Raw genomic sequence first — 16,506 nt, forward strand, 5'->3', positions numbered from 1 at the left:
CAGTAACTTCAAATAATGAAAACTTGCCCTGCTTGCTCAGGTCAGAATCCTCTGAGCTTGTACTTACTTCCTGCTATTTTTGCCACCATAGACATCAAGAACACGAAGGGCAATTCTAAAACGCTACTAAACTGTCTCCACAGTTCTCCCTCTCAAGCTCATCTTCACCATAAAACTTTCCCTTGCATTAGGATGTACTTGACAGTGCTATGTCATAATTATTTGAAGTCCCTTTTTATAATATCCTATCAGGATATAATACAGTAAATACGTAACAGTTTTACCCTTTAATAATCAACACAAAAGAGATCAGAGAGTATCACCGATTAAAAAAATGGACCTTGTTAAATGTTGCATACCTTTCTTTGTTTGGCTTAATGTTGATGTCACCAATGATATGGATGTCTGCAAATTTTATCCTAAATTTGCTCAGAAGGGAAGCCATCCTGAAAACATAAGAAAAAAGCACTGCGTCATTCCATATTCAGCTGCTTTTCAATCAAAGGGTTTTGTGTTTAAGCAATCATGTCTTATTTCCACTTAGCTTTTAGACAAAGGCTTTGGTTAGTGTTTGATTTTCATTATCATGCTTGATGGATATATTAAGTGTGGACCAAGCTATTCCACTGAAGGCAAAGAGAAATTCCTGTAGGTGCAGATACTGGAAAGAGCAAACCCAGCTCTGAGTTTATGTTTCAAGGAAAATAATGTAGAGCTGTCCAAGTGTTATTATTTGAAAAAAGGGCATATTTTAATACTTTTATTTTGCTGATAGTTTTTAGAGTTTACTATCAAAATACTGACAAACTAATAATTATATTGTGGATCCTGAGGAAGAATATACCTGCAACTGTTTCTAAACAGGAGCCTCTCCCATAAACCGCACCTCAGAAAGCAGCCTGCCCTGAACTGCCTGCCTGCGCCCAGCGTTCTTGCCGCCTGAGCGAGGCCCTTATAAAGAAATTCTTGGAATTATATTTCAACCAATAGGACTGGGGCGTTCCTGGTCCAATCAGAGCTGCACAGCTGTAACTGACCAATCAGAGCAGCTCCATTCTGACCAATCAAGACAGTGCTTTTTTGACCAATCCAACTGCGGGGATTTGGAGTACTTATTTGCATGAGGACAGGCCAGTCAGGGACCAGGGGAGGGGGCTACCCTCTATAAAAGCCTGCTCCTCGCCGGCTTGGGGAGTGCTGCTCTCCCTTCCTACCAGGCAGACACTGTTCCCAGCTGGAGCTGAACCAGCAAAGAAGCCTCGCTGGAGCCAGTCAAAGCAGAGCAGGAAGAGCCCGCTGGCACAGAGCAGGCCAATGCAAGCGGTGCAGACTGGGGCAGGGCAGAGCCACCTGGCCCCAGGGCCACCTCCCCCCAGGGCTGCCTCACAAGCGTGCCTTTCCACAGCCGTGCTGCTTCCTAATTGAGCTCTAACACCATTGAGCTGTTCCACAACCGTGCTGTTCTCACAGCCGTGCTGCATCACAGCTGAGCTGTTTGAACTGAGGAAAGTTTCTTCCTCAACACACCCCAAGTTGGGCATTCCTGTTGGCATTGAATTGATGCCAAGAACTATTGCTTGACAATATGTTGTTATATATTAGAGGGTTTTTCCCCCCTCTAACTGAATATTTTGATATAATTTCCAAGTTACAGAAAAATTGCAGGGATAGTGCATGGAAATCCCAGGTTAATCAACTGTTTATGTTCTGCTCCATTTCACTTACTCTCTTTCTCTATGTCTATATCTATCTACATCTTTCTTTCTCTCCTTTTTTCTTTTATGTGTTTGCTTTCTACCTACCTACCTAATATACTCTCTCATACACTGTACGATTTTTGAAATCAGGAGATTTAACATTGATACCATACTGTCATCTAATCCACTAACCGTTTTCAGTTGTCCCACTAAGACACTCGAGTCTTTAAGAAAATATAATTGTTATAGACATCATGTTTGTTTCCATTTTAACATGACCCTCTTTAAGATAAATTAAATCTAAAATACCTCTTAAGAAGGGGGAGAAGATACATCCCTGAATAAGAACCCATCATTATTTTGTGATTTCTGGAAGTGGGTTCCAGGAAGGACTCAGGACTGACATGCCGTGAGGGACTGAGTGCTGCTGAAGGGCCTCCTTCGGATTCCCGCCAGAGACCTTTGGTTGCACACGTTCTTGGCATGCTCATTGTTCTCACGACTACCCATCAGCTCTTTATGAATAAATTAATAAACATATGGACTAGTACTGTGACCCTTTATTTATTTATTACCTTTTAAATGTTTTTATTGGTTTCAGAGAGAAAGGGTGAGGGATAGAGAGAGAAAAACTGACTGGCTGCCTCCTGCTCACCCCCAACTGGGGACCGAGCCAGCAACCCGGGCACGTGCCCTGACTGGGAATGGAACCAGCGACCTCTTGGTTCATGGGTTGATGCTCAATCACTGAACCACACCGGCCAGGCAGACACCTTTTCATTTTTTTTTTAATTATAAGGGTTCTCGATAGTCATCTATTTAAATTGTTCCCAATTATAATTGAGAAACTGGGGACCCAGGTGTGTGTAGTGACTGTTGCAAAGTCCTGCAGCTCATTGGTGGCAGGTCTGGGACAAAGGCCAGGTGCAGTCTCTCAGTTCCTTTTAAGTGAGCTGTGCTAGAGCGACTGCTGGGAATGAACAAGTTCGCGTCTCCCAAAAGAAGCTACTGGACACAAATCCCTTCAGGTTCTTCCTTCTGGAGTACACTAACCAGTCAGAACACCATGAACATTATACGAGATAATGATTCTCTCATTCGAGACCTGAGATGAGGCTTCGGTGCCAAACTCCTTTTTGAAAGCATTTGTGGCAGGAGATAAAAGGACTTGAAGACCATGATTAGAAAACTTACACAGATAATTTATTGACCAGAAAACCAAGTAACCATAAGGCCTATCCTGAAGGCTTTGTCTTTAAATCTGTTGTACCTCAAAGACACTTAAAGTTCTTATAAATTAAAGCATTAGAACATCAAACATCCACAATGTTCTAACACGAGTGATAAGTTACTTACGCAATTTTCTCTTCTTCAATGCGGTTAACCTTCCCTCCGACATAGATTCTTAACTTACAATCTTTCCATTTTTTTCTGAGAGTCAAGATATAGGGAATAAGGAGTGTTAACCCTGAAAAAAAGAGTAAATTATGACAGAAAAGATGAGTATCTCTCACGGAAAGGAAATGAATGGCTTTACATTATTTTTCATCCCCACATTCACAGCTCCTAAATAATTTAAAGTCTTTGGAGAACACAGACATGTTATTCTTTAACTGGTATCTTTTTCATATACCTTCCCATGCTGTTTGTTAAATTTATCAACACAGAAATTCTGCTCCCTAGTGTATATTCCAGAAAACGTTACCTCCATCATCAAACAGCCACCAAACATCAATCGTGCCTTTTCCTTGCTTCTTCTTAAATTGGGTGCTGGCTTCCACCAGTTTCTGGTTGAACTCCCCGACGTGCATGGACTGGATCGTGCATGGACTGCTCTCTGTAATGAGAGAAAAAACGGCATGTCCATTTGTCTTTTGAGGAAAGAAACAAAATAACTTTCCAATAAATCTATTCAGGAAAATAGAAGAAGGGTCATGAATTTCTAAGTGTTTTTTTTTGTTTTTGTTTTTTAATACTTATAGGTAAATAGTGAGCTCTTTTCTCCTAAAAGGCATGATAAAGGTCCAATCCCACAGTAATTTATATCACCTTCAGCAGTTCAAAAATTGTCAATATTGGTTTTATGATTATAGTTTTCATTGTGGATTATTTTCAGGTCCTTTGTAATTGGTCTCAGAGTGGAATTATTACTTAGACATATAACAATGCTAAATTACCTGAAAAAAATTCTGATTTTTTCCAAATTTCACATGTAACTCAATTTAATCATATTTTTAGATTTACTTGAAAGTAAAACATGTGGTGATCAGTTTTCTGGAAATAAGCAGTTAAGTCAGACGTAATTCATTCACTCGAGTGCAACTTTGGTGTTTATTCCACGAATGCCTGGACCAGAAAGGTGGCCAGGGATACTGTGCACCTTGACCTCGTATGACCCTTTGGTCCTAATGTCAGCCTGCTTTCTCCTCTGCTTTCTTTTCAAGGAGTCTTGGGATGCTAGGATAAAGCCAGTTGAGCTATTTGAATTTCTGTGAATGAGATGAAAAAGCCAGAAAATACGGAAAGATAAAATTCCTTTACTTGAGTTATAATTAAGGGTGCACATAAAATACTTTTAAAAAATTTAATGTAATTTCCAATCGAACATGGACACAATGAAAGTGTTCCAGGGAACTAGGCCAGTGTTTGAATTGGATCCTTGTTTCCATTTGCCAGTAGGGGTTTCTTTGTTACACCGTATATATTATTTCATATTTCCATGTCTTTCAAAGTTGTGACTTTATTGCTTATTTCAAAGAGATGGTGTCACCGTAGTGCTTAGAGGAGAGCTGACAGCCGCTCAGAGCTTCCTCTCTGATCTAAGAGGTTCTAAAGATCCTTTGTTCTGTCTTTTTCTGTTTTCATGTTTTGGGCCTGTCCATTCTGAAGCAATTAGCTTATATTGTTTTTATCTCCCTAGGACTGCTGAGGGAGAAAGTAAATGCATTTACAAAATGGACCAGATTCTGCTCCCACTTACGTGCACATCAAAGCATCCAGAGGACTCAAGTATGAGCACCTGGAGGTAGAGTTGGTCTTGATCTAGAACTCAAAAGAGTTGTTAACCAACAAAAGCCCAGAGCAGTGAGAGGGCCTACGTTAGAGCTGTGTCTGAAATTTTAGGTGTTGGATATAAAACATAACATTATTTTGCTTTTCCAAACAATAAGACATGTTGACTTTCAGAGTAGTACATTTTTGCCAAAAGTATTGAGATGCAGAAACAGGTTTCCAGAATAAATAACAAGTTCCCTTTCATTAATATGTACTTTAATGCTTCCCTCCTCCCCATCAGCTAATGAATAGTGTTGGACTACGACTTCTGAATTTTCCTTTGCTTTTCCAGACTGTGCTATTGAATAGAGCAGATTTAGTGGATAGTTAACTCTTCCCACAAATAAACCAAGTATTTGGAAAGGAAAAAAGATAATAATCAGCATCCTGATAGTCTTATTCTAATATTTACACCTTTAAAGTCCTGATATACTACCAACTTTAGATCTAAATACTTAATTTTCCTAGAAAATGGCATTTTAAGGGCGACAATACATATTTGGCTCTTTTAATAGCCCATGTAATATTCCAGGTACCCAAGGGTACCTCTAGTATTTGAAGGGGTATATAATATATATGTTATATACAAGTTAAATTTCATCCTTTGGCTATAGCAGGAAAACAAGGAAACAAAAACCAAACCTTTTCCAGGGTAAGAGATAGCCTCTTCAACAGATTGGATTCTGTCAGCCTAGCCCAGAAGCCTGCTAAATCTCAGTTAAAACACCAGTTAATGACTTCAGTAATTATAGGATTATTTGTGGACAGAAATAAATATTAACATTCTAATTTTCTACCAGCAGAGGTCGCTGTGGACCTCATTAACCTCACACTTCAGTGTTTCTGGAAAGAGCAATTTTCAAAAAAAAAAAAAAAAAATCAGATGTTTGATTCATCTCTTTATAAAACTTAAAGCAAGATTTCTCATTTTCCAGTTCCCTGTTCCCGGGATGTATACCTGATATTCAGATATAAGTGTACTACTCAGCCAAAATCTACAGCTCATTAGTATCAATAAAGTTGCAAGTCCAGAATTCTGGTTTGTTACTAAGATGTGTTTTTGAAATTGGATTTCCAGCTGGATCTCTTCTGAAATGTCTGCAAGGGGCATGTGTGTGTGTGTGTGTGTGTGTGTGCGTGCACGCACACGCGGGGGATGTAGATAAACCGGTTTAGGTATTGGTTTTTAACTCTGTATCCCCTTTCCACCTTAACTAAGAAATTTCTATTTTATGCCACCCAATCTGCTTCCAAACCAAGTATTATTATTTCAAAAGAATGTTTTTACAGTAAGATGGTACCAAGAAAGGGCTTAGCATTGCTGATAAATGACAGCAGCTTTGACTTTTCTACCTTCTCGAAAGAGATGTCTTCAGTCCTTCCTTGATGCCCCTAACATCTTAGAAGCTGACTTTTCACCCCTACAGACACTCGCGTCTGTGGGGGGGCAGTTCACCTTATAGTAGTACTTATACATTTAAAAGTACTTACCTTTTTTAGAACTTGGCTTAGTAATGTTCAACTTGCCAGCTTTTTTAAACAAGCCTCGGATGCCGCCACCCCCCTCTTCACTTTCATTGTCTTTGATGGTGGCTTCCAAAGCCAGCCTCTCCTGTTCTAATTTCTCCAATTCATCTGGTGAGAGAAGACAAGCTCACTTACCAAGCTCAGAGAGACAAAGGCTTTAGGAACAGTCTTATAAACTCTTTTAATATTAAGAAATAGTGTATCTGCAATGAAACAAACATTATATGATTTTTTTCTGAATTGTTATTAAAAAGTAATGCGTGTCAGTAAACTAAGAAAATAATAACTACCGAGAAAAATAGCTCTATGTGTTAATTATAATGTATGAGTCACTAGGTTTTTATTTGTAAGGGCTGTTTAATGCCATCTTTATTCACTTCGGCAAAAACCTCAAAGCCAGATCCACTGTACATAAGATCTTATGCCCTGAAAGCCAGTTATTTACTGACCTGAGCTACTGGGTGAGATATTTTACCGGTGGAAGTGACAAAATGACAGAAGCATCCTGGGTATATACCAGGCACACAACGATGCCTCCAGAACTGACAGCTAAACCCAGAGAGCGAGAATTAAGGAAAGATAACCATAAACTTTATGGGGCTCTCAGTACAAATTACAGTGAAAAATGCCCACCAACAATCCTTCCCGATGAGCAAAATACTTTCTGGAGTGGCCCAAGCGAAAGAAGCAAAAGCTGAGATGTCCGCGTGCCTGCCTGAGTTTGGATTACTGAAAAGGGTCCCTGCCGCTCGAGTCCGGAGTCAGGGTCGGGCTGCGCAGTTTCCTGTCCGTGGTTCAGGCCCACCATCCAAACTTTGATGCTGTGTCTGGCTGCCTTTTATCTTTTTGGATTTCGACTGTGACAAAAAATTCCTAGCTGCTGTGTAATGCATTGCATCATTCTCTGACCTCAGCCTGCATTGGATCCGGGTAAATAAAGACTTTAAAAGCAGTCGTGCGACAGTGCTAAAGAGTGGCGGGCATTCTCTCTTCCAGTGAGCACGGTGGCCTTCTTGTCAGATCCCTTCATCTTGTCTGCTGAGAACAGAGCCTTAGAAAATGAGCGATGTTCCGAGACGGAGAGAGGAAAACCTAGATTCAACGTTACGAAACACCGGTAGGGCTTCTGTAAATGTCAGCCCTCGGAGCCAGTTGCCTTATCTATCTGGGAAGCAAAGCTACACAAACTCTAGATTTATCAATTATGCACTAACTAAATCTGTCAGGACAGTCACATCCCTAGACGGTGCTGTTATTCAGCTGCACAGAATTGTCTGGCCCCTTTCCAGGTCTCAGCAATTAATCTTTTGCCAGTGGCATGAGATTTAAGGTCAAATCACCCATGTGATTTCCCCAAAGCTTCAAAGGTTCTCAAGATCAGCAGCTATAGGAAATCTGAGAAATTAGACTGATGGTATTAAAGCTCAGGCAGGAGTTGCTTACCCCTGACTTTTGAAAGGTGAACACAAGCTGCATTGCCCCGGGGGTCGTGACCGATTACAGCTCTGAGGCTGGCATTATGTGACATTAAGCAAGTCATTGACTTTCTCTCTGCCTCTGATTTCCTATCTGCGAAATGGAAAATCATAACCTTCCCCATTCCCTAGCATTGCAAAAAAAATAAACAACAGTCCCTGCTTAGTGCTTCGGAGCTCCTTAAAGAGCAAAGCGACCAGTGCATCCTATAGGCTGCGTTTCTATGCAACTCCTGGGCATTTGTGCAAAGCAAACTGAGCGTGTTGGAAAGCCTGGGGGTTATTTTAGCAGTTACTGTTTATTACACACTTTCTAGGTGCTGGGGACTGTGCTGTATGTTATTCCTTAGCAATAACTCTGAGACAGTTACTATGACTATCCTCATTTTGTGGATGAAGACAGTGAGGCTCAGAAAGGTTGAGTAATGTGTCTGATATCACCCAGCAAGTAACAGGGTCCAGCTACAAAGAGGCCTGCTCGATTCCAAATCCTGCATGCTTCCAACTGTGAAGACCTTTCGCTTTTGGCTTGTTACTGTTATTTCAGAGTTGTCCTATTAACCTCCAACTCTTCCTCATCAGGGGAACCTGAACCCTCTCAGGCACATGGTAGAATGCCAAGTTAATTCTCCCAAACTACAGCCCCTCGAACATATCATTGTGAAGGGAGGACCCTAAAGATATAGGTTCAGATCGCAGGCTGCCCGGAGCAGCCACATCAGCCACATCTGGATCTGGGTGACAGCCCCCCAGCTATCATCCACATTCGGGGTGCTGCAGGGCAGCTGTGGAGTAACTGCTCTTTGCAGTCATCTGGAAGGTGCCCATTTGTGAGCCTCTTTGGGGGCGACTTCAAGGAGAGATGGGGAGCGGGTTCCTTTGTTTTCCATTTTTGGCCGGCTCCAGCACAACCTGAGATTAGCCACTAGCTGGCGTGGCCTTTGTCTAGTTTGGACAAAGGAGAAAAGAAGACCAACCCCCCTCTGTGGTAGAGGCAGCCGGCTGCGTGCTCCAGGGGTTTGCTTGAAGGGGGGTACGGAGCCCACCCTGGACGGAGCAAACGGCAGGCTCCCGACTGACAGACAGAACCAGGCTCTGCTGAATGAGGCAGATTCCGCAGTTCCCTCAAAGACCCTGGAGACGGAGTCCACCGTAAAGGCCAAACCCCGCTTGCTCGGACATCTGGAATTTTTGGATCTGCACAGTGGTATGATCCTCGGCACAGTGATTTCACAAGTTCTTATTAGAGTTAATTCTTAATTATTCACTTTGTAGGTGATCTAAGGCCTCCTTCGGCTCACTCCCTCTTTTTCTCATTTCGGCGTTAAGGAGCACTGGTGCTGTGAGGCTCTGTTCCGAGCTGTCTGCCTGGTGTACCACTTGCCTCTGTTTGCTTAAGAAATCAAAGCAGAATTGTCAAAACATTACTTTCAACGGGAGTGCTGGCTAGCCGGCCACTAGGCGCAAGGCGGGTGAGCCAAGGCAGAGTGAATGGACAGATATAAACTGAGCCCCACAACACTGACAATGAAAATGACTCATTTCATCACCACCACCACCACCACTGCTCTCTTTGTGATCTTCAGGATTTACAAAGCCCTTTCCACATCGTATCTTATTTGATCCCAACACCAATGCTGGGATGCAGGCAGGGCTAGTAATAGTCTCCCCATTTTAATGTAAAGGAAACTTGGGTTCAGACAGTCGAAGTGATGTGTCCACAGTTGCACAGCTGGGGACCCAAGCTTTCTGCTTCCGTTCTGGTGTTCGTGCCTCTTTATTACCGTTCCTCAGTGATGTGCTCTGACTGCCAATATCTGCCTATTGAAGGAATACACAATCTGCATTTTTTTTTTTAAGAAACCACCCCAAAATTTCCCAATCAGAGAAATTTACATAACTCTCTACATTTCCATAATACTCTGCTTCTGCCTTTATTTCAGTAACTATCACTGTGGGACCCAGAATAGAGTTTTAAGATACATGTGTATTTTACCCCCACTAGACTACAAACACTTGGCAGCCATGTTATCTATTAATGCAAAATAATAACTCTGTAAGGTAGGTACCATAATGATTCCAATTTGAAAATGTGAAGTGAAACACAGAGAGGACCAAAATTTGGCTAAGGTTACACAGCCAAAAAGGGTCAAACCGGGATTTGAACCCGGGCCTGTCAGATTCCAAAGCCTGTGTATAGACTTCACATAGTCCCTCTCACATTCTTAGTTGAGCTCACGCCATAATGAATACTCAAGAACAGTCTGCTGAAATGAAAGAACAGGTCCATGCTGTTAATACAATTCAAAACATTTGAAAGTATTTTCTCTATAAAGGGAAAAAAATGAATGAACAGTTCTCAGGGATGGGGTGTGTGTAATGTGTGTGTGCGTAGGGGGTAGGTACAAAAGACGATGCTTGAGAGAAGTGGAGTTACTGCTTTATACAGAGGAATAAAAAGAGGAGCCAGCAGGGCCTGGGGGTATAAGCCAGGCTGGAATGTACAGAAGGAAGGACAGGTGAGACTCATCGGAAGAGAGAGATAAGGAAAGGGGTCCTTTCCCTGGAAAGGGCCACCCCCTGAGCATCAGGTGGGAATTTTAATCTCCCATGTTAGAAAATTCCACACTCCGTCATAATTTGCCACAATACTAGAGAGAGAGAGTAAAACCCTGCTCTTCTCTCATTCCAAGATTAAGAGAATCCCAGAGATTGGGTGGAAAAATTTAGGCTTTAGGGTCTCTCTGTTGAGTGGGTTTCTAACCTATTGTTCGTACAGAGCCCCAAACAGTTCTCACAGTAAAAACAGAGAGTGAATCCTGAGCCCCATCTTCATGGAAATGCCAGATCACTTGAGTAGTAGTTACTCTACCTTCAAGTGGTTTATAAATTGATTGTATGGTAACCAACTGGAGTGACCATATTTTGAAATTCAATTTTATTGCCAAGATTGCCTCCAATGTTCTATCCTCAGTCTTTTTTTTTTTTTTTTAAGATGTCTTTTAGAAATAGGCAGGAGTCTACTCACTACAATTCCCTTTGAATCTTAAGGAGAGAGAGTAGGCAATTATCTCATAACAGGGAGAACAGGGAAACCCCCTGAGGAATGGCTTCCCCTCCCGCCTCACAGCATCCTTCTCCATTAATTATTAAGTTATGCTTCTTTCCTTGGTCAATCAACTCAAAGCTGTAAATGCTCACATGAATCAACGTGCCACAGCCCGGTGAAGTCTAGCCGAACTGAAGGCAGGAAGCAATCCTGCAGTGGTCACCTTCCAGTCAAGTTATTATTTACCACCCTGCCATCTGTCTTTATTTTGCTAAGCCACTTCCTCAGACACAGCAGAATCCCCGTGCTCTGAGATGGTCATAAATCGTGCAGCTCTTACATGGAACACTTGACCGCAATATATTGCAAAGCACGTGTCATCACTTTAGTTCCTACCAGAATAATTTGGACTCTTTGTTGAAGTTGGCAAACTTGCTAAATACCCCTGGGAAGTGAACAACATGAAATACCATTTTTTTGTGTGTGTTGTCGGGTAATAAATTAATTTATTAGGAGACACTATCAGCCACCAGTATTGGATGAGTTGCTGCAGTATACAAGTTAGAGTGTCAGGAGCATCGATCTCACTTCTAGAAAAAGTTATTTCACATAAGCCAGTGACACAGGATAGAAATAGTTGTCATTAGCTAGCAAATTACCTATAAAGCTGATTTCTATTCACTGCTTTATTAACTACAGTCTATGGACATTCAGGATTGCTAATATTTTCTTTAAATTATAATGTGTGATGACACCTTGGCGCCTGTGTTGGAAAAGCTATGGTGATAATCATTAACATAGTGTAATGCAATACTTAAGATTTATCAGGCTCTTATTAAGCCTTATATTACAGTATAATATAATGAAACACAAGCTTATTTCTTCCAATTCAAAATCTAATACAAGGGTTGTGTCATAAATTACATAAACTTCAAAACAATGCATGGAAATGTGGCGTAAAGTTAATTTCTATCATTATGCTGTTGTTTTTCTGCATGTTCTTCATGTATTTGTGTAACATTTTTTGTTTACCCTAGATAATTGCTACTTATAATTATTTTATTAGCATCCAACTGTATTTTCCCTTTCTTGACTAAGAAGCAGAAATATTTCAAACATCAAAGTTGATATAAATCAGATACATCCCTTGGGAAATTAAAAGGGGATGCAGTTCACTGCTGGGATTCTTTCAGAAATACTACATACAGAATGAGCTTCTGTATTGCTTTATAGAACTAAATTGATGGTGCATTTTGGCGGGTGGAGCAGTGAGGGTGGGAGCCATATATTTTCAGCGACATCACATCTTTTAGCTTTAAGAGACCAACATAACATGCGAAGCAAATATGTAATCTAAATACAATCGTATTTTGTATTCTCATTGGTTAGATGGAAAAACATTAAGCACAAAAGGCAGATAAAATTAGAGTAAATTATAGAAATTTAGCAACACAACAGGTCTCTTCACATTAGGTTCTTATAGTTGTCCTCAATGCCATGTCTATCTTACCACAGACAGGCAGCCCCTATGTTGGGCTTTTGAAGGAATAGGTGGAAATAGCTTTGTTCCATTCCCATATCTCAGATTTTACCAGTGCTTCACATTATGTAAATCACTGTCGCTTCTAGTTTTCCTTTTAAAAAGGTAGAACAGTGCTTCAGACAGACAAATGTTTGAGTCTCAGCTCTACCAACTACAAGCCCGGTGAATCGTGGGCCAGCCTCACATTCATTAGTTGTAAGATGGGGCCAATGATTGTACTTTCCTCATAGGATAGTGGGGATGATAAATGTTGTAATACATGTGAACATGAACTACAATACATGGTACGTAGTAAATATTCAGAATGTTAGCTGTTGTTGCTACTAGCATATTAAGTTCAACTAGGAAGGAATATATAAACTAATCATGAATACTGAACACTGAGAGGGAATTAGTGTGTCTGGTCTGTAAATGTACGAGGGCCATATAAAGAGAAAGTGGACATGAAACAGGCAGAAAGGGAGACCGGAGGTACCAAAGATAACCTTCATGCTACAATTTTGCATAAGATGCACTCTATTCTCAGTTTTTTAAAGCTCTTGGTATATAATCATAGAGGATACATATCAGATAGTGGTTCTCTACCCTGTGCAAACTCATGGCCCCTAGTTTCTTTTTTCTTCCCTCTTCCAACGCACCAGAGCGGTTACATCAGAAAATCCACCTCATCCACTCACATTTCCATCTGTTGTGATGGAGACAATCATAAAATGGTCAGATAGCAGCTGGACCCATCGGGAATCAGTGCCCTGAAATCCTTCGCAGGCTCTTCCTTTCTGCTGGACCTACCTTGCAAACCCTGATCCTCTTATACCCTGGAGGCCAAATGCTGCTAGAGAACTAGAGAAATTGCTCCAACTTCAAAAAAGAAAAAAAAAAAAAGAATGGAGGCTACTGTGCACAATCCTCCTCAATTTATCCCTCCACTCTTCCAAAACCACACACCTCATCTCGTCATCACGCTTCACCTCTTTTGCTCTAATTTTAGAAGATGAAGCATTTTTCTTCTGTTTCAAGCCAACTCTTCCATCCCTTCTCTTCCCTTGATTCCTCCTGTTCCTCCAGCGTCTTACTCCATGGTTCACCCCTTTTTTACCTTTTAGCTTCCAGCTCTCCCACTTCCTTGGGCCCATATTCTCAGTCGGAAACCACGGGCCTCTCTCCCATTCTAAGGTCTCCAGGCCTCCCTGCAGGAAACCTCTCCAGCCTCATTCCTCTCCTCAGCATCTAAACTCCTCAGGATGGTTGGCCACACCCATGGTCTCCGCTCCATCATCTCCTGGTCTCTCTGCAGCCCACTGTAATCTCGATTCCGTCAACACTGGTCTACAGGAATTACTCTCACTAAGGTTATCTGTGCTGTGTCAATTACATTTTATTCCCAAATCTTTCTGGTATTTTCTGGTGTATTTAACAAAGTTGATGATTCTTTTCATTTTGAGCACTCTGTTACTGTGACACCACAGTCTTCTGGTTCGTTAGCCTTTCTGACAGCTCCTTTCCTGCCGCTTCTTCGGGGCCCTTTTCCTGTGCCTCGGGGCTCTCGACTACACACACTCTTTGTATTATATTTTCTGGTGTCATAGTTCCACCTTCACTGCGATGTCTTCCATATTAGTTTGGTAGGGCTGCCATAACACATACCACAGACTCACGGTTTAAGCAGCATACATTTCTCATGGTTCTGGAGACTAGAAGTCCTAGATCAAGGTTTGAGCACAGTTAGTTTCATTCTGACGCCTCTCTCCTTGGTTGTAGATGGCCCTCATGCCCTTTTCCTCTGTGCCTGTCTGTGTTCTAATGTCTTTTTATAAGGACATCAGTCCTATTGGATCAGGGCCCACCCTAATGATCTTATTTTACCTTACGTACCTCCTTAAAGGTCCTATCTCCAAATACAGTCACATCTGAGGTTAGGACTTTAATATATGAATTCTGGGGGGATACAATTTGGCCCATAATGTCACTTACAATTTGGCCCATAATATCACCTAAATCTGCACCTCCAGCTCACAATTCTACTTCAAGACCAGGACTATCAGCCTATTGGACATTTCCAGTAGAATTTCTCGCAAGAGATTGTTTAAAACTGAACCAAGCATCCCTCCATTAAACCTACTCTTCTTGTGTTTCCCATTTCCTTTGGTAGAATCACCATTCAGTCAGCCAAGGAACCTGTGTTCACCCCTCCCTGTCCCATGCTCTGCACAGCCAGCCAGCCCTAAATGCTGCTCTTTGTACCTCCAAAGTACTTCTGTGTTTTTCCCTCCATCCCTAGCTCTAGTCCAGGCTGTCACCTTCTCTAGCTTTGATTAATATGAAAATCTTTTCTGATTTGTCTTTCTGTTTCCATCTATGGTCCTCACTAAGTCCAGGCCAATGTAACGGAAAGAATATGAGGCTGAAAACCTAAATTCAACCACATCACTCTTTCACTTAAATCTCCTTAATAGTCCCTCACCACTTTCAGAACATGATCCGCATGTTTTAATATGGCACATTAAGGCTTTTAAAGTCAGGATCTGATACCAGCAGCCTTATATTTCACTCTTGTCCACTTCAACTTTTCATGGAACATTAATCTGCTGTTGGTTGCCCATCCGCCGCATTCCGCCCTATTCCCTTGTCTTCACACCTTGGCTGAGGCTCTCCTCTTTGCCAGGAATGCCAGTCTCCAAACTCTCTCCTTTTTTCCTTCCCCAACATTGCCTAGTTAACTCCTACTCATTCACTAGATCTCAACACAAAGGTAATTTCTTCCAGGAAGCCTTCTTGGGGTTAGATGCCTCTTCTCTTTCCCACAATACCCTACTCGTATACCCATTATCACACTAATCATATATTCATTTTCATTATGAGTCTTTAAGTCTGTTGAGGACACAGACTTTTGCTAGTCTTAGTGTACCCAGTACCGATACTTACATCATAGCTGCTACATAAGAGGTACCCCCAAAATCCTTTGTTTTAGTGCCACGTCATCAGTGGACTCTATTGTAAAGTTTAGTTAAAGAGATAAGTCATGGATTAGTGTCCCATCTTAATATTTCAGTGACTTTTTAGATGTGTTCTTTATTTTATGCACAAGAGTTTAAACTTTAAGACTAAACAAGTATGGTTGATCCTTGAGCAAAGCGGGTTTGAACTGCATGGGTCAATTGAACTGTGAGGTTCAGTTGAACTGCAGTCAATTGAACTGTGCAGGTCAATTTAAAAAATCCTGTATAAATGGGTCCACTATCTTCTATAGGGAAAAAGCAGAGTCACTCATTTGAATTAGTGATTTTGTCTCTGACTTAGATTAGTGATTCCTAGCATGATACATTCAGGCTCATTTCCATGTTGGTTGTAAACAAGATCATAGACTCTTAAAAACAAACTACATGGTTTTCCAAGGAAAGAATTAATCTTCATTTTTCTGAAACATCTTGCAGAAATTAATTCGGCAGGTTAATTTACCGAAGATGTTTATTTTCAGTGATGCTGGCTTTGTGGTTTTGTGGTAAGGAGAATAATTGATGACAGCCCTGGATTACTCAATATTTCTGGTTAGCAGGACAAAGGCCACCTGTGTTAGCAATGGGGAAAGCACAGGAAGTGTATAAGCCTCAGGTTTGCACAAGAACGTAAGCTCCACTGTTGTAGGGCTTTGTCCATAAGGTGCACTGGTCTATCCCCAGCACCTAGAACTCCATGCCGGCCATGGAGTAAGGGCTTAATAAATATTTGTTGGTTGAATAAAGAAAGTACATACCTTGCACCTGAAGAACCTGAGAGATGTCAAACCCTTGGCTGATTCTGACGATGACCACACCAATCTCAAAATCAAATGCATCGCTGAAAATAGAAACAAAGTGGTTAGTGATTTAAATGACTCTTTAATCCTCAAGCTTTGGACAAATATGAAACTTGCTTCTAGGATTTTAATGTAATTAAACTAAGAAAATTCACTTTCAAATACAACCAAGAGTTGATGGCTTTCTCTTAGTTTTTTTTCCCTTTATACCTTTAAAAAAAACATATTCTGAGTAAAGGTAACTTATTCATTTACTCTGGAACCAATTTATTCAAATATACTATCAACTAGAGTTTTGATTAAGAGCTTGTAACATACTTTTAAAAAATTGATTCTTTTTTAATATAAATAAAGCAGTCACTGAAATG

At 41.1% G+C, this 16,506-nt stretch overlaps 1 protein-coding gene across 4 annotated transcripts in view; it reads right to left on the minus strand.

Moving 5' to 3' along the window:
- The window catches only part of SLC12A1 (solute carrier family 12 member 1), an 80,289-nt gene that overhangs the window by 8,523 nt on the left and 55,260 nt on the right, over positions 1-16,506 (minus strand). For all 4 annotated transcript variants that reach the window (XM_016211116.2, XM_016211108.2, XM_087821629.1 and 1 more), the window contains 5 exons: positions 16,097-16,179; positions 6,243-6,386; positions 3,403-3,534; positions 3,054-3,165; positions 360-446 (listed from right to left, as the gene is read on the minus strand). In XM_016211116.2, coding sequence (XP_016066602.2) covers positions 360-446; positions 3,054-3,165; positions 3,403-3,534; positions 6,243-6,386; positions 16,097-16,179 — 558 coding nt within the window. The remainder of the gene's footprint in view (positions 1-359; positions 447-3,053; positions 3,166-3,402; positions 3,535-6,242; positions 6,387-16,096; positions 16,180-16,506) is intronic.

This window comes from Miniopterus natalensis, chromosome 1, assembly GCF_054644295.1.
Source record: "Miniopterus natalensis isolate mMinNat1 chromosome 1, mMinNat1.hap1, whole genome shotgun sequence".
In the NCBI taxonomy this organism is placed as follows: domain Eukaryota; kingdom Metazoa; phylum Chordata; class Mammalia; order Chiroptera; family Miniopteridae; genus Miniopterus; species Miniopterus natalensis.